Source organism: Mus caroli, chromosome 9 (genome assembly GCF_900094665.2).
Source record: "Mus caroli chromosome 9, CAROLI_EIJ_v1.1, whole genome shotgun sequence".
Classification (NCBI taxonomy): Eukaryota; Metazoa; Chordata; class Mammalia; order Rodentia; family Muridae; genus Mus; species Mus caroli.
In genome coordinates, this window is record NC_034578.1 from 74,461,088 (window position 1) to 74,483,758 (window position 22,671).

Sequence of the window (22,671 nt, forward strand, 5' to 3'; positions counted from 1 at the left end):
AAAAAAAAAAAAGTTACTTATACTTCAAGAAAATAGCAACTATCAAAAGTGAAATAGTTTTATTCATCAGAATCTTCCCTTTTCATTTAAAATTACAGCTCTCTGGACTTATTCTGAGTTAATACGGCTAAAATACAGTCACTGGTACTTATATATCAAATTCTCTAGAAAATTCTAATGGCGGTATATTTTGATCCAGAAAGTCTAACTCCACACCCCTACCCCAACTTCTCCCTTATCTTAGACCACAAAGCAAAAATTCTCCCTCTGACTCACCCCAGCAGCAGCCCACTCCCCACACCCCTACATTGGCCCACTCCCACACCCCTGCAGCTGCCCACTCCTCACACCCCTACATTGGCCCACTCCCACACCCCTGCAGCTGCCCACTCCTCACACCCCTGCAAGTGGCCTACTCCCCACACCCCTGCAGCTGCCCACTCCCCACACCCCTGCAGCGGCCCACTGCCCCACAACCCTGCATTGGTCCACTGCCCCACACCCCTGCAGCTGCCCACTCCTCACACCCCTGCAAGTGGCCCACTCCTCACACCCATGCAGCTGCCCACTCCCCACACCCCTGCAATGGCCCACTCCTCTGACCAGTCTCATGCTGCCAGTTTCCCTGTTCTCTTTTAAAAGCACCCCTTGCCCTTCCAATTAGGTCACACCCTACCGAGCCGTGTTTGCCTGCCACACCACTACACACATTGCCTGTCAGCTGAGAGACTCACAGGCTAAATGAGTCACTCTTTGGATAACACACACAGAGTAGGTAAGAGTGCAGGGCCAAGAGTGAACACAGTTCTAGAGAAATACAGGGAGAAGCCATTTGGCCTAGATGAAGCAGACAGGACACCGTTCTCAACCAGTTTTATTACTGGGTTTTTCCAAAGCACACCCCTACTATAGTAATATAACCACTGAGTATTCTAGCACTTGAGGGATTTTCAGTCTTCTGGCACAAAGGGACTATCAGGTGAGGTAAGGACAGCTTGAGCTACGGAGTAAAACCCTGCAGGAGAGGGAGGGAGGAAGAAGATTGGGGAGGGGGTTGTCTTACGGAAACCTCAGCAAATACCCGGGCATTTACTTTTGCTGGTTCTCAGCCCTAACATACCCATCTCTGGGACCACTGTCACCCAAGCCCACAAAGTCAAAAGGGCAGCCCAGGGTGGGCCTAGGGCACTGCCTTGAACCAAGCAAGCAAACAAAACAAAACCCCGCCTCACTTGAACCTGAGATGTAGATAGACTCAAACCACTACGGATTGAGGAGTTGGCCATTAACGTGGGACCTCACAGTTACTCCCATGCACACTTTACCTCCACAACCAAGTGATTTCCTCCTACAGGGACAGATTCAACTCCCAAAGTCTGTGCTGCAGGTTAACCCAGTTAACCCAGTCTGGTTAAACTGCCTGGGATGGAAGGAAGATCAACACTGGGCAAGAAAGCTGTTTGCATAGCTGGTCAGGGGCAAGCAGGGGATCGGTGGATGGAGACTGGGAAGAAGGTGGATCTCATTTAACCTCTTCTTCCTCAGAGGCTTCCGATCCCTCGGAGCTGGGGTCGCAGGTGCTTGTGAGCTGCCCAACACGGGTGCTGGGAATGGAACTCCATGCGAGCTGTTCATTCCTAACAATGGGGCCATATTTCCAGACCCTAAAACTAATTCTTGTAAGACGTTCTCTACCTCCAATACACACTGACATTTTTTTCTAAAGTAATCCTTAAAAGATACAGAAAAAAAATGGAGTACAAGAAAAGCACTCAAAAGAAATTTTAAAAAACATGTTTACATTACTCAAAGGAATACTGTAAAAAGCTTTCAAATTACAAGTTGTCAACTGACAGATGGAGAGAGACTCATAAGGGTGTTTAAGTTCCTTAAAAGACACAACAGAACTCAGGCACTGAAACTGGCACTGTCTCTTCAAAGCATCCATCACACAGCACTCGCTGGCCCCTGCCTCCCCCCTCTCCTGATGTTGGCACTGGATGAATGTTATGAAATACATGTTGTAAAACTAGTGTTTTCTCTGTAATTTAAAAAAAGAAAAAAGGAAAAACTTCAGGACTAAGGTTCATAACAAACCATGCAGCCCATTCCAGCTAAGTTACATCCTGACGATGCTACGCCCTTACAACAATCCTCACAGGTACCACAATCCAGATTGCTGGGGGGGGAGGCGGAAGGGGAGATCCTTGCTTTAACTGCATGGTAACTGGATCACTGTAACAGTCCTTTGATTTTTTGAACTGGGCAAAAATAATGTTCTGAACAAACTGACTCTCTCTTATCTGAAATGCCTGAAAGCGAAAGCATTTTGGATTTTGGAATTTTCTGGATTTCAGACGCGTACAGACATTGCCAGGTGTCTTAACGGTTTCTGTTACTGTAATGAAACCAAAATGACCATCAGCAACCCGGGGAAAGAAGACTTTATTTTAGCTTAAGGTTCATCTTAGTTCCCATTATGAAGGAAAGTCACCTGGAGATAGGCACTAAAGCAAAGGCCACAGAGGAGTGCTGCTTGCTGGCTTGCTCAGCCTGCTTTCTTATAGCACTCAGGACAGCTGTGCCAAGTTAACATGAACTGATCCAGCCCATCAGCTGGAAATCCCTATACCCAAAATTCACCTGGGTACTCAATGTTTCAGAGTGTAGAATGTTTCAAATTTCAGATTTTCAAAATAGGGACGTGAAATCTATCCATATGTAAAACTATTGCAGATTTAGATGAACACCAGAAAGGTCAGACTGTAGCATCCTTTTGACCTAAATACTACTTTAGCATCTGGACCCAATCAAGAACTGCCCAGGTTCTGGTGACTAGCTCCAATTTAAATTTCAAGTTTTTGGATTTTAAATACAAACTTTGGTTATCTGGCTTCAGAAATCTTGACTTGGCTGGGATGGAAATATGGGATTTTAGCAAGGATTCTATGTAGGTGGCCTCAGAGCACATCTGCTCCAAGTGAAGGAAGACAGACCACAATCCAGAGTTAACATTGCTAGAAAGAATCCTAGCTGCCATCACCACCCTTGAAACTAGCGCTTTCTCTGGCTGACGACAGTGAGGGACTTCTGAGTCACCGCCCTTGGGGGTGTTTTTCTTGTCTACGCTTTCAAACCTACAAGCATGATTCTACCAAGGCGGCTTGCACATTCCTGAGAACACACAGCATCGTGTCTGCTCCTGGTCATCAGGGCTCTCTCTGCCTATGCTAGGTGTGACCATAGCCAGTGCCTGACGTGCAGAGCAGCAATGAGTGTCTTGGCTCTGGAACTTAATGTAGAAGTCTCGGTGCCCTTTATAACAACTGAGAGTGTACTACAGACCTCAGCTTATACTTGCACAAATGTGCAATCATCCCGTTTCCACATGTTCTCTGCCACTCACCTACCAGTTCCTGAGCAGCTTAAATCTTCTATAGTTTATACAGTGCAGGCTGCATATAAAGTCTAGAGACGCCCCCTCCCACTTCCCTAGCATCTTCTATATAATAAGCAGGCCTATAATAAAGAGAGACAAACATGATGCTCTCTGCCGTGATTATGTCTCGAAACACAACTGGATAGAAGTGGTGGCCCAAATGGCAAAGCTCAGTCTGCTCGCCTGTCCATTTGTCCAGTCAGACTGGGGGCTGACATACATGCTGGACCATGTGGCAACAGTTAAGGAGGAGTGATATTTTCCCACTAAGATCTCGGCAGCTGAGACAGTCATAAACGAGTGAAATAAAGCCAGGCATGGTGCACGCATGCACCTGTAGCCCCAGCTATCTGGAGGATTTGGAGAGGAGAGCCTCCCAAATCCAAGAGTCAGGCCCAGCTTAGGCAGTACCAAAAGATTTCTATCTGGGAAAGATAGTAAATAAAATTAACCACATATAGTGGGATACTCAACAGACAACCTTAGTCACAATGGAGGAAGTTTCCTCCATTGGCATTTTATAATGACCACACTGCTTTTCTAATTCTGAAGGGAAAGAAAAATCCTATACAAAATAAGCCTGCAAGCACTGCATGGTGAATGCAGTTAAAAGGCTCAGGAGGGAACATCTGCCTGGAACCCTCAAGCCATAACGCCGACTAAGAGGCCTAACGTGATCATAGCCTGGTCCCATCCACAGCCAATGTTTACACTCCAGAAAGACAACACCGACTGGCTGGTTACACACTCCTTTCCTACTGGGTCTACCTCAGTGCAGCAACGGCCACGCCTGCACAACATAACCCTCACATCACACAACACCCAGGCACATGCAGGATGCAAGCGGGGTGCTGTGAAACTCCTCCATCAATTGTATCATCAGCAGCTGTCCAAGACACACCCGCCATTGTCGGCAACCCCACCCCTCAGTACCGCTGACCCTCAGCAAACAGTAATCACTGCTGTTTCCTCTGGGAAACAGAGACTCCTACTCCATCTCAAGTTTTCCTCTGACCTCTCAAACTGCGCAAAAAGAGTATTACAGCACTACATGGTGTAACCGCTCCCTTTGGCTCACAGGGGACCTCTGGCAAACACGGTGGGAAGTTCACCGCACACTTTCTGCCCATTCCCTCTCACTTTATACTCAGTCCTGCCTGGGGTGCCCACCCGCCCAGGTCAGCTTCCTCAGCTCCCTTTTTTGTTCTTGTTGTTTGTTTGTTTGTTTGTTTGTTTTATTTCTTCCTTCCTAGTTTGGCTTTCTGGGCTCCTTTTCAGCAGCCCTTTAATGACAGAGCAACCCAGGGTTCTGTCCTTCCACAGACTATGCATAATGAATTCATCTATGATAACAGACAACAGCCTAATCTGCAACACGTCAGCTTCATTTCTATACTGCATCTCTGTGGACCACTGTTCTGTTCCTCATCTGACCTTTCCGACAGTGGCAGTCAGCACTGCTGGCCAACCCTCCGCTGAGGTCTTCCAGAGCCCGCCCCAAGTTCTTTCCCTTTACAAGGATGTTCTCTTTGTGCTCTTCTGCCCCTCCAGCACCCGCAGCCCCTCCCCAGAGTGGTTTCAGATCTCAATAAAGATGGAGGATTCTCAGCCCTTCACCTCTTCCCAAAAAATTTCCTTTAAATCTCAGACCCTTATATTTAGCTACCATGGAACCACTCCACTGACAAAGTCGCCTCACCCTCACATGCCCAGAAATCACTGTCTCCCGTCTCTCAGGGCAATGAGTCATCTCAGGCATAAACTCTCTCATCTGTGCCCACAGTAGCACCCCAATCTTGCAGGCTTACAGCTAGCTGCCCTCAGGTCTGGTCCATTTAGTCTGGTTTCCCTCACAGATGCCTGGCCTCCTGCATCCAGCCTGTCCTTAAATAACTCCAAGCGTCCTGCTAGGTCCAGGGAGCTAAGCACACCAGACCTCTGCTGCACCCTGCCCCAGCTACCAAGAGCTTTCAGGAAGACGTTCCTGGCTTTCAGCCTTTCAGACCTTCCTCTCTAGCGTAGTCTTTCATTGGCTCCAATAACGTATTTCATTTTCCCCAAATTTCCATAGTATCCCATGCCTTCTGATCCAAATCTAATCACAGTTTCATGAGCACAGATGAGAACACGAACTTGTCTCCATCAACTACCTATTCCCCAGAGCTTCACTGTCTTCAATCCCAGGAAGCTGTCCTCAGCCTTCCCTGCTTGACTAACTCGGGAGTCACTGTTCGTCTCCACCCCACTGCTCTTGGCTTGGTGACTGGAAGGCCTGGTCCTTAAGGCTTGGCAACACCAGTACATGAAAGTTGAAAGCAAAGTCAAATACTTCAAGGCATCGACTATTAGTGTGCACGGCCCTTCCAACGGGCACTCTGCCAAATACATGGTGGGTAAACAGAGAACTAGTTGCTTCAAAGCACTTTAGGAAGTCACGCATTTATCCCTGGTCTGTTCCTGCCCACATGTCCCCATTCGCCGCCGTTGTGACTTCGTGGTCACAACGTGAGTGTGGCTCCCCAACAGGTTCCAGCAAGGGTGGGATCCGCAACCAGCGGACTTTAATGCTGAAGGCTCATCTCTCCCCACTCAGCCTGGTTGGCGCTTGCATTAGACTCTTCTGGAACTTCTCTTACGTGTGAGCCACACCACTTCAGCCTTAGCTTTGACATCTAGAGCTTCCCCGCTGGTGTTAAATTACAGGTCTATTCATAGTTTCTCCAGAAAGGTAAAAAAAAAAAAAAAAAAAAAGTTGAGTCACACTGGTTAATCTGAGTAAGTATCCACGTTGGCACCAGGAACGCTCACAACCAATATTAAGTAAATAAAAGCAGTATATGTGTATCTACTGATGAATGATACCAATTTTTGTAAAACAATTAATAAAAAGGGAAATACAAAAATATCAATGACAATTATTTCTGGCTACAAAATATAAGTTTCATACTGAGGAAGCAGAATTGTAATTTTAGAACTAGAATATCTAGGCCAGTTCTATGCCTAAATCACACAACTGGAGTCGGCTTTTAGCCCAAGCGTGGCTTTAGCATCTCTAGAGGGAAGACTAGAGCCGATGCCAGGGAGATGTTCTGAGGACTGAGTGAGAAAATGCGTATGAAGGACTTCCACCCCAGACTGGTACACAATCAACACACTGGTAAACCTCTCAACAAAGATCTACACTGCTGTCATCTTGCTTACAGAACTAGTTCCTTGTGTCTACTGCCAGTCTCCTTAATCCTCTAAAAAGCTCAAATTAAAACAGTGGTGACCCTCAAAGTTCAGAGCGCTGGCCTGCTCAGGGAGGGGTAACAACCAAGGAAGCCTGTGGCCTGTTACTCTGCGTTACAGAGAAAACTTCAGCAAGGAAAAGTCACTGTGCTTGGGGCAGAGCGTGGCACAGATGCCACCGATGAGCTGTGGCAATGAGCTCGGGGCCCAGGAAAAGTTTATAGCAACCAAGCGACACTGAGAGCCCATGCCATCCTGCCCTCTCACCACCCAGCATCTACGTCAGGAATCCCAATTTCCCCAGCCGTGCTCAGTGAAAAGAGCCACACCCTTGGAAAAGAGCGCGGGGTGAGCTAGTCAACAGCCACCAGAGCTCACAAAGTCAGAGGGGAAAGCCACACCTGCTTCTGGGGGACACTCGCTGCTCTCTAATGGCTTTGTTTTTTCCTTTAAAAGGGACAAAGCATGTACATCCTGAGCTCCCTTCTTGGACCTCCACCCCTAGAAATATACCCATCTCTTGTCACAAGAGCACCACGCTACCTCAGGACTATTGTGTTGTGCCTTTCTTCGCTGGATGATAGCCTGCTACTGGCCTCAAGATGGTCACAAACAGCATGGTGTCATCTAATGTTGGTGTCCCTAGGTGGATCCTAATAGCCAAAGTGACTGAAGTAAGTAGAGCCTTTGGGAAGTGAACAAGTTATAAAGAGAGTTTATTCCTTATAAAAGATGCTCCAGCCAGTTCCCCTGTCCATTCTGCTACCAAGGGATGTAGAATGAAGGTGGCATCCTCAAAGCCGACAGTAGCATACCCTCACCATATACCATATCTGCTCTGCTCCTGAACGTCCCAGCCTCTGAATTATAAACACAAAACTTCCTGTTGTGTGGAAACTACTCAGTCTAAGGCAATTTGTTAGAGAAGCATGAACAGACTAAGAAACTAGCTTCTGGAAAACTGTTTCTGTCTTCAATTCAGAGGTTGACAACCTCGCATCTCTAAAAACATGGACTAAACTGTTAGCCTTGACTTTATTACCTTCAATCACAGGACAATGAAGAGTGCTGCTCTTTCGTGGTGCCGTGGTTCAGTTCCACCACTAATGAGGAGTAATTTGGGGCACGTGGTAATATCTTCAAACCTCAGTTTCCTTACCCATCCTGAGACAATGGTACCCCCAAATCACAGAACTGAGGTGAAGGTAAGATATAAAGGGCAAGCCTGTGACAGTGTGTGGCGTTTGTCGTGTCTGCATCTCAGCTGGGTCCTCACCCAACTCCTGAATTCTGACCCTCAGCGCTAACTCATTTTCATGTCCGAATGGCAAGCAGGCAGGACTAACTGCAGCGCCTACTGCTGCGGTCCTCCATACAAGGTGCTGCTCTAAGCACTGTGTGCAGCCTTTTTGCTAATCCGATACCTAAAGTCTTCACTTTACAGACAAGCAAACTAGAACTTGAAAAGGCCAAAGCAATCTGTTAAGTATCAATCGCTGGCTCCAAATCCTTTCATGACCTTGTGTCGCTTAAAGCAAGTGCTTCAAGGACTCCACAAAGTAAAACACCAACTTTTAAGTTCTATTTTAAAGTTAAGTCTCAGGTTTCAAGTTAGAAATCACACTTATTAGCGTAATAATGCTGTCTACTAACTACCATTGGCCACCAATGATCTTGACCTGACTCTGGCTGTATGACCGACCTTTCTACGGATGTGGGAAGAGCACTACTCTGTTCTGTTCTGTTCTGTTCTGTTCTGTTCTGTTCTGTTCTGGGGTACATGGGTATTTCCTACAAATGCGGAGCTCACTGCTGGCAGGCAGGAACATGACCACAGGACCATGTGGATGTGACTGCTTGCATGCGTGTTTGCTAGGTGTGATGTGACTGCTTGCATGGGTGTTTGCTAGGTGTGATGTGACTGTTTGCATGCGTGTTTGCTAGGTGTGATGTGACTGCTTGCATGCGTGTTTGCTAGGTGTGATGTGACTGTTTGCATGGGTGTTTGCTAGGTGTGATGTGACTGCTTGCATGGGTGTTTGCTAGGTGTGATGTGACTGCTTGCATGGGCGTTTGCTAGGTGTGATGTGACTGTTTGCATGCGTGTTTGCTAGGTGTGATGTGACTGTTTGCATGCGTGTTTGCTAGGTGTGATGTGACTGTTTGCATGCGTGTTTGCTAGGTGTGATGTGACTATTTGCATGGGTGTTTGCTAGGTGTGATGTGACTGTGTGCATGGGTGTTTGCTAGGTGTGAGTAAGTTTATGTGTTAACTTGACCACAGCTCAGTGTGCCAAACTAACCTCTCTCTCTGGGTGTGTGTGAGAGGATGCTTCCAGGTGAGATAAACATTTAAACAGACACAGTTGATGAAGCCAACCACACTCCCCAACTTCAGAATCGGGCAGGAATTCCAACAGTGCACTTCCTGGAACTCCCGCTTCCCCAGGGAAGAGGAGAACATGGACCTCGCAGTGTTCCAGACTCTATGAGGCGGTCCCCGCACACTGCCCTCCCCCTCCTCTGCTTGGTGGTCTCTCTCTGGCACAAAAATGATACTACTTCAGCATGCTAACAACCAGGTTTGCAGATGACCTTGTGCCGTACCAGGAGCCAGAATTCCCTCCTTTTCTTCTAGCCGTCTGCCATTTCCCTGTTCGTTTCAGCCAAGCAGCCCAGACATGTCTCCCCTGAGGACCTGGGAGAGCTCGGATGACAACAGGATACCACAAGGAGAAGCCCAGATCTGTGAAGCCGTGTGGTGCAGAAGCCCTCAGCATCTACCCCTCACATTATCCTTCACATGCTACACTGGACATTCAGCACTAATAAAACTGCCCCGTTTTGCTGAAAACCCCAGATATTTTTAAAAGTAATCGTCTGTAGCAACTTGTGAGAATTTACCCCTTTAACTTGGCAAAGTTGCCTCTAACACATCAGTCAGTTATCTGTGCAATTTTAGAGCTTATTTAATACGATTCCCATGACCTCGTGAACATTGTCAGCGGGAAGCTAAGTAGGTAAGCACTGATATATTTTCACTTTAATGATATCACTGGTTCTAAAATTCTACAATAATACTGCAAATATATTTATAAGAAACAAGTGACAGACAAGCTGAGAAAGCCACTTGTTCACTGTACAGTTCAAGACTGCCTGGGCCACAGGAGACCTTGCTCAGATCAAACCAAGAAAGAAAACAGGTAATTCTGCAACTAAGCTGTAAGAATTATTGAAGCAAATATTTATTTACAATAAGAAGAAAAATGGACTTCAAAAAATAAGTAAATTAAAATAAATAAATAAATATTAAAGCCTTCCAGATTTCAACATCAAACCACAACAGCTTTTCCTATTCTGTGTACTGTCATATTGGCATCTTACTGGCCCCGGCTACTGAAAGATTGGATGCTATGTGGTCTTGGCATTTAATACATACCGTAACACAGTCATTTATGTGTAGTTCTATCTACAGTACCTGTGGGTTTCCTCTTTCAGTGGAGGTGAACTTAACATACTTATACTTTAAGTATTAAATACAAAAAAAAAGGGGGATAAGGAGATGAATCAGTCACAAAAGTCATCGCCATGCAAACATGAAATTGTGAATTCAAATCACCAACATTTATGCTTTAAAAAAAAAGGAAAGGAAATTGGGTGCAGAAAGACACCCTTTATAATCCTAGTATGGGGAGGCCAGAGCCAAAAACATCTCTGGAGCCCACTATCTATTGGTACAGCCTAATTAGTGAGCATCAGGGTCATCAAGAACCCCTGCCTCAGGAAACAAGATGGAGAGTAGCTGACGGAGCTATCCACCATCAACCTCGCACACACATGCACACACACACACACACACACACACATGCACGCACACCCTCCCCCACAAACACTTATAAACGAAACAAAATCAAGAGCTGTAGTTAACTAAAAGCATTATTAGTGCCCCAGAGTCTTAGGCTGCGTTGCTTTTCAGAGGGGACCCGTGGTTGCTTTCATCACAGCTTTAAGCAGCTGTGTTAACTACACTTAAGAAAGCTTACTCAGGACTCACAAACCAGTAACTGAAAATCAAACCATTACTACACATAACCAAGTCAATGCTTCTCATTCCCAGACTTTCTCTCTAAGATCCTCTGCCCCTTTCCCAGAGTTGCCTTTTCTAGCTTCACATGCTATGCAACAGTGAAGCACGTGGCTTACACTCTCCATGAAGAAGTATCATCTAGGGCTCAGCTGCCCTGAGGCTCAGCAGCACTAACCTCAAGCCAGCGTGGCAAAGTGGACGACCTCAAAATCCAAGTGAAGCAAGCGGTATGAGCACTCATCCCAGTCACTATCAGGGCTGTAAGCAATACTGCCACAATCTATGGAAAGGGTCTGCATGGGAAAGAAGCCACCACCCTGTGGTGGCTATGATTTTATTCCAGGTGAAAGCTTTGTGATTAGTTTTGCTTCATGCAACAGCCTGCTGGATGTAAACCCACCAGGATTGTGGGGGTAAGCAGCTTTGCATGAAAAGACTGAGGGATGGAGCTGGGGGGAGGGGAGGGGAGGGGTAGAGAAAAGAAGATAAAGATGAAAAATGGGGAAATCCTTTAAAAAACCTGTAAATAAAGAACTTGTCCGGGCTGGAGAGATGGCTCAGCAGTTAAGAGCATTGACTGCTCTTCCAGAGGTTCTGAGTTCAATCCCCAGCAACCACATGGTGGCTCACAACCATCCATCATGAGATCTGATGCCTTCTCCTGGTATCTCTGAAGACAGCTATAGTGTACTCATCATATATATATAAAATAAATAAATAAAATCTTAAAAAAAGAACTTGTCCATATACATATATATATACATATATATATACACATATATATGCATTTATATACACATATTCAGAGATATTGTTTCCAGTTATTATGGACTTGCTAATTAAAAGAAGAAAAACAGACAATGCTACATAAATATACTATCATTCAGTACAATTTTGCTGATAATGAGACAGGAGCCACATTAGGAAGAAACAACTTTTCAAAGAGTCCGTGTTCTGGTATAACATGGGGAAGTTAGGTACCGGAGGAAGATCCTTCTAGACAGGGACAAAAAAGAATGAGAAACAGAAAACAAAAGTCAAGCAAAAAGCATGAAATGTGCTCATCAAAAGAGATTTGTGGCTTAGCCTCTAAGCCATCTCTCCAGCCCTGGGATATAACTTTTTGCCTCACAGAAGCCCAAATTGCTTTCTACATTCACTTTGAAATTAACCACTTTACACGTGCTGTTGTGGTTTGGACAAGAACGGCCTGATAGGTTGATCTATATTGGCATGTTTGGTTCTCAGTAGGTAGACTGTCTAGGAAGGACTAGGAGGTGTGGCCTCGCTGGAGGAAGTGTGCCACTGAGGGTGGGCTTTGACGCTTCTAATGCCCATGGCAGGCCCAGTCTCTGCCTGCTCCCTGTGAATCAGGACGCAAGCTCTCAGCTACTGTTACAGCACCATGACTGCCTGCCTCCCTCCCATGAAGGTCATGGACTAACTCTCTGAAACTAAGAAGCCCCCGTTAAATGCTTTCTTTTATAAGTTGCCTTGGCCATAGTATCTCTTCACAGCAACAGAACACTGACAAAGTACTTTGCTTTTTGCAAGTAGAAAGCAACCCTATTTTTTTTTCTGTATTGACTCACAAGAAGGTACAAACTAAGGCAGAAAAGGCACGTGAAAAGAAGGAGAAAGTCTTGTCACTCAAAGCACAGGCTCCGGGCTGAGTGCGCCAAGCGAGTCTAGCTGTGTGCTTCCTTTTGCCGATGTCTCTCATGGTCCCTGGTGATCATGACAAGGAAACTCTCCTGGTCCAGCTGTGCAATGTGCTCAGCATGGTGTTAATCTTGGGCCTGAGTCAGGCAGCCAGAGAGACCAGCGCAATGGCTTCATTACAGCCTATCTGACGTGTGGGTAACAGCAGACTTGTACAGCTCTTCTGGTGTGGATAGATGTAGTTAATTACAAAGAAACCAAATGAGAGCAGTGTGTAACTGAGGAGGAGGACAGACAGACACTCTAGATTTGTGCTACCAGAGAGATCTTTTCTCGAGACAGACTCTGAAGCAGGCACAAGATCACTTCAGCAGGTCTCCAGCCTGGTTATAAATCACACCAAAGAAGCCAAAAGCTGCAGGCCATAGGCACTGCCCAGCACTCCCTGCTTGGACAGAAGGAACTACCCTAAGCATTAAACTGAGGTCCAAGCTCCAGAAGACATGGGCAGACTGGTTCTGCTCACCGTGCAGGGCAGTCATGGTGTTGCTACTTATGCTGAAAAGACCCTACAGCTAAGTTCTTGTTAACTCAGGTTTGCTAACTAGCTAGTCACGAGCTGGGATTTTCCTTATGAGAGAGTAACCCTGAGCCTTCTCTGGCTCAGGATGCAAAACTATCCAGCATCCCTTCCACCTGGCCATCCTCACTGCACCTTCAACTCTAACACTTCCTGTGCTCTTCGTTATTCTTTTAAATTGCCCTTTTAATCTCAATAGTTACTTCCCAAAAGAGCATAGTGTTCTAAATTACAAAAACAAAGCCACTCTCACCACCAGAAATGAATAATAGAATATTCAGAAATGAATAAATAGAATATAGTATTATAAGGCCTTATACATAGCAACTCATGGAATAAAACTGGAAAATGGATAGTATTCTCACCATGAATCAATAGTAAATGTTACAGGTTTTCGCTTCACCAATAACGATCTTTAGCAGTGCCAGCGGTCGGGCCTCATACTATGGGGAAAACTAAATTAAGAGGAGAATGACACGGCATGGCTGAAGTCAAATTAGTGTCAACTACAAATGTCAATCTACTAACACCGGGGCTGAAGTCTGCCCCAGATCCTTGGAGATCAGATAATATGATGGTTCAATTCTATGACCAGAGGCCGTTTCCCTAGGACAGCTGAGAACAGGTGGACACAGGAAACAGACCTAAAGTTCCAGCAGCAAGCTACAGGCACTGAACTACAGAAAATGCCTTACACGTGGCCTGTCTGTATTAAGTCTATACCGTTTTATATAAGCTTTTAACACCGTACCCAGATGTCAACTCCATATGCTACATCCCAGGCATCCTTTAGTCTATAGTCAAGGAAAACACAAAGTGTCTTTTTCTGGTGGCATATTCATATTCTGGTCCCTTCCCATTTGGCATGAAACTTGGTGCTCACTTGTTCCAGACAAGAAGTAGGACCTCATTCCATCCCTTCACAGGCCAGCAGAGCCAAGAGCCAATCCAAAGCAGTTCTGGCAGTCATCACAGAGCCAGGACTCTGGCCCAAGGTCCTCAGCCAGTAATTCTGGGAGTAGCCACTACTTCATATCCCCACCAAAAAAGGGGGGCTGGGGGGAGCTTCACAGCCTAGCACTGCCGTAAGCCACGCCCTCACCTCATAATCCTTTGAAAAAAAATCTAAGTTACAGACTTTCTTAGAGAGAAACACAAACCTTCTCTTTTATCTTTCATTTAAGCAAGGAAAGAGAATCCGAGTGAACGTGAGCTTAAATCAGCTGTAGCATATTGTCCTGGACCAGGAATATCTTGATGATTACCCATCTTACAAGCAGAGGTGCAGGGTTGTCTGAGGCAGAGAGAAGTTAGGCTCACAATCATGTAAGATTTCTGATCGAAGTCTGTACCAAGTCTGAGTGCTGACTTCTAAAATATTGCTACTGTCTGTTTGGTAGACTGGGAGGTTTAGAAGCCGCTGAGAGGGTCAGCAGCCCCTGGGAACCAAGGCACAAGTCTCAAGGCCACTTCAGATCCACCACTTCAGAATCTTCAATTTTAACAAAACTGTCAGCTTGATACTGCACGGTCAAGTTCAACACGCAGTAAATCCAATGGCTGTGTGGTCTGGCACCAACACCTTGCCTTCTTCCGTCATGGTCAAAGCCCTGCTTTTTAGAAACACAGGAACTGTCATTCCATTGAAAGCCCTATCAAGAAGCAGCCAGCCCTGGTGGGCAGGGGACTGAAGACAATCAGCTTCTGTCTGCAGCAGGCAGCTCCAATTAGTGCAGCAGAAAAGCAGAGACTAGACAGGCCTCCGACAACGGCCCCAGACCCTCAGTGTCCCAAAGAGTACAGAGTAGGTTCTCACACCGCCTCTAACGGGCTGCGGGCTTCGTGGGCTTTATTTATCTGCTCCGTTGCCTTGGAAATTTATATTGACGCCGTTTTATCTGCCAGAAAAATAACTGTACGTAAAAGGAAACGGGAGAGGAAACACACTGAGGTGAGGCCTGCCAGCCGGGCAGCAGCCTGAGACCCTGTGCTGTTAGTTATACAGCAGTGACCTTGTTCTGCTCTGACAATCTGGCAAGGCTTTCCCTGAACTCACCCATGCTCCACGCTACATTCTTCCTACATGTAGGGCGGTTCCTGCCCCTATCCCATGAACCTGCATCCCCTACCCCAAACTACCACATTCCCTAGCCAGCCAGATAATGAAGGCAAGGCTCTTCTAGGACAGGTTAGGGCCCTCAGCATTTCTCAAACAGCCTCGGGGGAACTTGAAAAAAAAAATGCTGGGTCCTTCATAAGGCCCCACCGCTCGAAGAAGGCATGGCTTGATTTGGAAATCTCAGAGGTTCAGAGTGAGTACCCCGGGGGGCAGGAAATGCTATGCCCTGTCACAGACTTCAGGCATGCTTAGCTTCGTTTGTCAATTTGCTGGAGGTTAAAAATGAGCGCATGGAAGAGGCATGTAGCTCTCCCTCCTAGCTACTGTTCTCAGAGAACTGTGGGGCCAGGAAGCAACCAGCCACTATCGACCTCCCAGGGCTTCCCATCACAGAGAACACAGAACTGTCCTTGCTTTTCCTTCTTCATGTATTTCCTGGCCCCCACTAATTCCTCCTTTGTAATTCCAATTTCAAAGATGCGTTTCATTTCTACTTTGTGATTTCAGTTTCTTTCCAGTTGGTTGCTGCTTCTTTGTAAACAGGCAGCTTTGTAATTTTTTTTTTTAAGTAACTCAGGTTACTGCTAAGCTGAGAAGTCATTTCTATCATACAGACACTTCCTAGATGCACTTCCAGCCAGGCCAGGTCCCCCTCTCAACTCCAGTGTGGAAAAAGTCTGCTCAGGATCAGAAACCCTCAGGGAGGGAAGAGTCACTTCATGTGACTTGCTCTCATCTCCCAGGACAGCCATCTTATAGCTTATTGCTGATGGTTGGTACAAAACAGTAAGCTTGAAGAGTGCCCTTAACAAGGAGTCACTGGTAAATGGGTACCACATCAGGGACAGAAGCAGAAAAAGTACACAGACATGGGCCATAAAAGCTGCCGGTCGGGGGTTGGGGGGGGGGGGAAAGACACCACAAGGTGGTTCCAAGAGAGCAGGCTAGTGGAGAGGAAAGGACACAGCAGCTAGAACAGAGGCAGTGGGGGTGGGGGTGGGGGTATGAACCCCAAGTGGTATCAACTGTAGCTACTGGAACGTCCACTCTGCTCCAGCCTAAGTGTAAAACCCACTTTACTGGAGCTATCTTTCCTTCTGGGATGCATAAGCCAGTTTAAAGCACGACTTTTTCTCCCCAGTACTTTCAAAACAAGAAATGGTTCTCAGGGAAGATAAAGGACCCAAGTCAATGAAATAGCACAGTCAAAAGGCAACTCCGAACTTACAGAATGGAATGTGAGAGAGCCATGGAAGAGGGGCTTTAAAAAGGGAGGGACCCTTCTTCACTACTGTAACAATGATCCACTTCCAAATATGGTTCTTGGGCCTACAGTGTCTGAAAGACAGAAACTGAACTACAACTCACAGGTTGTTTTTGTTTTGTTTTGTTTTGTTTTGTTCTGTTCAGTAAAAGGAGCCAGTGCTAGTCACAGTCACCCATAACCCTGGTACTCAGTAGGCTGATAGCTCAGACGGCCACAAGTTCAAGGCCATCTGGGCTTCACAATGAGTAGCAGGCCTGACAGAGTTAGATACTAAGACCTCGTCTCACAAACCAAACCAAACCAAACTGAGCAAGGTAAGTCACATGGTATCCAGCCAACTGGAGGAGTGAAGACTGAAGCTACTTTTAAAAGTTACAAAAACAAGCCTGGAGTGGCGGTGCATGCCTTTATTCCCAGCACTTGGGAGGCAGAGGCAGGGGCAGGCAGATTTCTGAGTTCGAGGGCAGCCTGGTCTACAAAGTGAGTTCCAGGACAGCCAGGGCTACACAGAGAAACTCTGTCTCAGGGGGAAAAGAAAGTTACAAAAACAGTGTTGGTAACTATTACAAGTTGACCAACTATTTAAAGTGTTATTATCCAAGCACAGTGAGACATGGATAGGCTCCTGGTACTTAGTGGGGCTGAGGTAGGAGAATTGGAAAGTTCAAGGGCAGCCTGAGCTACAAAGTAAGACCTTGTCTCAAAACCGTAAAATTTAAATCTCATTAATTTCCATATACAAAAAGCATATGCATAGCCCTCCCACAGCTAGAAAAAGCACCTAAAATAACCTTTATATATTCATGGTTATTAATTATGTCCCCAGCATCAAGGACAATCTAAGTGGGATGGATGCCTTCTTACCGTTCCGAGACACGTCGAGTTCCACGAGCTGCATGAAGTTTGCTATTTCTGGAGGGAGCCGCTGAATTTCATTATCACTGAGCCCAAGCTTCCGTAATTTGACTAGCTGGAAAAATTGCTGAAAAAGAAAATGGTTTTACATGGGTTTCATACATTTTTGCATGGCCCTTCGAGCTCACAGAACATTTCAGTTTATATTTTAATACTAATGAAGACTGTGCCAATGTCAAATTCTTGATTTGAGTAGTAAACTGCTCATATGAAATATCTTCATATATAAATATAAAATATAAATATATCTTTATGCACCTCTCAGGGCATACAATTTTTGTGAATTCTTACCCATCTGTAAGAATTTAAAAATAAAGATGTTTAAAAAATGAACAAGCAACTTCGAGAGAATAGACTGCCACATCTACTTATCAAAAGTAATATTAAAACTATGATATCGAACATATAAACAGAATAAATTTTAGAAGAATTTTAATTAAAACTATTTCAATAAAATATAATGCATTAATTCTATTGATTATAGATCTAATATCTCACATTGTGTGCAGCAAGTAAAAAAATATTATAACCAAGAATCAAAAGTCTGCACCAGATCCCCATGATGAAGGCAACGTTGTACTAAACTTATACAGTGATGAACACAAATATAAAGATATGCAAGAAGTCTATGAAGACTACTAACATACAAAGCAAAAGGGAACTAGATAATTATGCAACAAAATTCTTAAAGGCAAAATTTGAGAAAAAAATAATAAAAAATAAAAAAAAATAAAAAAACAGAGCTGTGCTAAAAGCAGACATAAAGAAATTAGGTTAAGTACCTCTAAACGAAGGAAAACTGATTGAAAATTCATCTTTAAGAAATAGCTAAATCCTTGTCTTCTCTTTTTTGTCGTTTATTGCCAGACACAAAAGCTAACAGAAAGCTCAAGGGCTTTAAGGACAAGAATAATGCAACCCTAATTTAAGAAAAATAAAAAAAGGTCACAGACTATTAGTGAGAGCTCACCCTTGCCTGGGGGCAACAGGACCCCGGACATAGGCACAGAGACAGAGATAGCAATGGTTGTCATAGAGAGGAGCTGGCGTGACACGCCAACAGTGTCTACACGTGTTCATCTCACCCACACCCCCAGGACCTGGATCTCTAACTTAGGCAAAGTCCAGATTCTCTAGATACCTAAGGATAAGCCTACGAGATGCAAGATGCCAAGTGTGTGTGCATGCAAATGGAGGACTGCACACACACACACACACACACACACACACACACACACACGAAACAATATAGAGAACCAAAGCAGACATCACCAGCTAGAGCATACAGAGCATACAGGGCATTGGGGAGGGAGGTGAATCGAGCTGAAGCTGTATGTTACCAAATCCAGAAAGACTTGAATTAAGCACTTAGAAATTTAAAAATATTATAACCTCTACAAAAGAATCTAAGAGAAGTAAATAAAATTAACAGTCGCCCTTAGAAGACGTGTGGTGAAACTCAGAGATTGCAAAATGATGGGAAGGTGGGGCAGGACAGCTAAACAGCTCCACAAGTTATAATCCATGTAAGAATATGGAGCTCAAACATGTGAAACTGCACACCATGGCTTCTGGCTCCCAAAGGCACCGTGCCAGGACAACACAAATGTGCTATGGTTTGATCTGAACTGAACCTAGCTGGCAAGGTAAAACTTGACGGTTGTAGCCCAGATCTGGGCTTCACCTCCCTTTCTCCGAATCCTGGCCCACCATGAGGGAACAGGCCCCACCTTGTGCTCACAATCCCGTGTCTCTTTTCCCTACAGTGAGAGACTGAAACTGTAAGCCAAAATAAATCTCTCCTCCCCTCACTCCTCTCAGTTGTTCTTATCACAGGAACACCAAAATCACGACAGAATAAGAAAAAGCACAAGTAAGGAATATTGCAAACTAACTGAAATTTTTAACCTTCCAAATATGAGCGAAATAAAGGGGGAAAGACAAACAAGAGTTGGAACCCAGCATGGCGCTGGACTCAACACAAATCTGAAAATCAAGGGCACACGGCCTTAGAAAAAACAGCACGGTACTCCCAACCGGTCAAATGTGGAAAAGGCGCTTTCCCACCTTGTCCCCAAAATGTTTAAAGAATCATACGATATTTGGGCAGAATCAACAGAGCTCAGAAAGACAAAATGAAATGGAGGCGATTCACAAATGACCCCCGAACCACGAGCCCTGAGAACAACCAGTCTACACGGAAGCCAAGTGCATAGACTCCAGATGGAAATTTTGAAAACATGAATAAAAACGCATCTCAAGGGTTCTCTGATGTGGGAGGAACTACAAAGAAGAAATCTCCAAGTCTCCAAATGTTTAGCGATAAATCAGAAACAGGAACGGCGACAGAGAAACAAGCAAATGAGGATGAGTTAATTCCAGAAAATGAATATCACAGGAAGAGAAAATCATAACCCAAGTGTAAGACTTGGCTAGGAGGGATACATACATAACAGTCTCACTCATATTACTCCATCTACACTGATAAAACCCAGCAACCGGAACAAGAAAGGCAAGAGGCCCCTGTTCTTCATTGCTATAGTTCCTGGCTGACTAATATTGTGAAACAACAGCATATACTGCATGTTTAAACCTAGAAAACGAATTTACAGAAAGTCTATACTAAGATGAGAGGATGCTCCAAATGTTGATTGTAAGATGCTAATATTTAGTAGCCATCTTCACCTTTGTATTGGTTTAAAAAAAAAAAAGAACTAATATTTGTATAGTGATCCAAAGAGGCGCTGCCTTTTGAAAAGCGAGTGGGTAGCCCACGAAAGACAAAATATTTTCAAGTCTACTGATATACTTCTTTGCACTTCTCATACTAGAGCTGAAAATAGCAAAAGCAAGCATAATGCACAACTCTATGTTTGCATTATGATGTTAAAATAAAGCTAGGAAGCACACCATGAGTAAAGTAACAGGCTATCCATTGTTAAATAATTCAGAATTATGCAAATAATAAAAACAACTACTACAAACACAATCGAACTTGAAAAGGGTTTACAATGCAAACAAAATTCTAAAAGAAAACAAGGTTTCAGGTTCTCTGTAATAGGCCATGCTAACTGCGGGCCCGAGAATCCAGTGAGGATCCGTTGGGTAGAATGGAAGCAGATCACACTTGGGTCAGCTGACAAGAATACTGCATGAATTACTGGTTTTAACATAAAACAAAACAGATTATTTAAATGAACTAAGAATCTGCACAAATGATTTCACTAATTGGACATATATGATAATGAAAAAGATGTTCAATGGAGGCTAATCCTTGAGATTTCTTTAACCATCAGTTGAGATTTATTTTGAGGGACAGCAATCTCTTTATACTCGTTGTCCCAAAGCATTAGCAAACACAAAAGCCATTGAAAAGAGTCACATGTTTGAATAACTGAGCCGGTGCCGATTGTTCAAAGAGTCTGACAGTTTCATAATATAATCAATGTGTTTACTCAAGCATGAAAAGCTTACTTTGTTTTGCAAGAAAGGCATAACAGCAAAAGTACAAAAGCCATCACCAGTTCCATGCATCCAGCGCTCATTCGTATATAACCCAAGAAATCAAGTAAATCGGGTGCTTGGGTCTGCAGTAAATAACAAGGACGACAGCCTACAAATCCCCACATCTAAGAGAGGTCAGAACAAGAAAACAAATTTTGTTCCACAGTTTCCAGAGGAAAGCATCCTCCCCTACAGCCTGCCCCCAATAGTGCTTTAGTTAGCATGGGAAGGCACATACGAGTGGTAAAAATGCAGTATGCCATGAGCTCAAAAGGAAGCCTCAGTAACTCCTCAGTCCTCTCCCAAAGTAGCCTGATGGGTGCCATCACCGTGTTCAAATGTTCTAAATCACCTGCTGGCTTCCACAGTTCAGGAGGGGTCTGTCACTCAAACTGTGTCACGTCGTAAATGTTCAGCTTCCTCACATAGTCAGAGAGAAGACTTCCTAAGCTATAAGTCCTTCCTTCTGCCTTGTGTCTGAGATGAGCCAGGGCACATGAAGAACAATTTGTGTAGCTCTTCTGGCCGGGTGCCTGAGCACTGAGTAATCATGTGACAGAACTCACTGCTGCACTATTCTTCAAATCTGCATGTTTGATTACAGCTCACTGACCCACTTAGACCACATTCTGGGCAATTATATTCAGAGCAACCCCAACTGCCCTAGGTTGTTACAGGGTACCAGGCTTCTTACAGCCACTATTGTTTTTAGCAGATACTGAGCCTTTTATTCAACAAAACAAAATGTTGTTTGCATTCTCCATCTGACAAGGTCTTTTGCCCTTCTGGGTACTATTAGTACTTCTTTCCTGCATCTGGGAAAGGGCTGCATCCTTTCATGTTACTATATGGCCGACCATAAACCAGTTGTTCCCAAGGTGCAGAAATTCCTCCATAAGGTAGAGAAGAACTGACAGCATGAGCTCTCATAAGGAACAACAGTGTCAGGAATGCCACAGCTTCTGCACAGCTGGGGCTGAGTTACAAGGACACTTATCGCCATGTTGGAAGTTCTAATCCCTAACCTAAAGTGCTAATCTTTTCGTGTTTTATATAGCACAAATCAAATCCCCTCCCCTGTCCTGAACAAGTTAGGCTGGCTTTTTGATCAATCACTCAGACAGACAGTGCAAACCAAAAGCATTTCCTACAAAACTCAGGAAAAAGACAGAGGTGCCCACTGTCCCCAGTCTTATCCAACACAGCACTGGAGACTTAGATGGAAGACGAGAGAACAAGGGGATGGAGACAAGGAAGATGACATGAGAAACCCCAATACTCCACCGGAAAACCCTAGACACCTTCAGAAAAGTGCCAGGATTCAAAATCAACACACAAAACCCAGAATTGGTATATAGCCTTTCTATATACCAATAAATGAACTTGAAGAGGAAGAAATTAGGAGAGAAACAATCTCATTTACAAATAGCTTCAAAAGAAAACAAACTAAGTCTAACAAAGGAGGTAAAAGACCTCTTCAGTGAGAACTCTTGAGACACTGAAGAAAACAAACACAAGACAGAGACCTCCACAGCTGTGTTAGCAAGAGTGATGATCTGCAGCTGCAACAAATCCTGAACAAAATTCCACTGAGACTCTTCCAGAACTAAGGAAAAACTTTCTAGAACTTACCTGAAAGCATACATTATCCATGAAGGGGAAGAGGTAAAGTCAAAGTGCACTAGAGCTATGGGGACAAAATGTGTCTGTCTGGGCACTAAGTCAAGAACTAGAATAGTGATTGTACAAGCTTGCAATCCCACCAGCAATGGAGGAGTGTTCCTCTTTCTCCACATTCTCGCAAGCATCTACTGTTACCTGAATTTTTGATCTTAGCCATTCTGACTGGTGTGAGGTGGAATCTCAG

General features: G+C 44.6%; 1 protein-coding gene across 7 annotated transcripts in view; it reads right to left on the reverse strand.

The window, feature by feature from the left end:
- Nucleotides 1-22,671, reverse strand: part of Lrrc1 (leucine rich repeat containing 1) — a 177,458-nt gene that overhangs the window by 114,058 nt on the left and 40,729 nt on the right. For all 7 annotated transcript variants that reach the window (XR_002378776.2, XR_002378778.2, XM_021172927.2 and 4 more), the window contains one exon: nucleotides 17,250-17,367. Coding sequence is in view for 5 of the 7 variants with exons in the window: in XM_021172927.2 (XP_021028586.1) it covers nucleotides 17,250-17,367 (118 nt within the window). In the remaining 2 variants the exon portion in view is untranslated. The remainder of the gene's footprint in view (nucleotides 1-17,249; nucleotides 17,368-22,671) is intronic.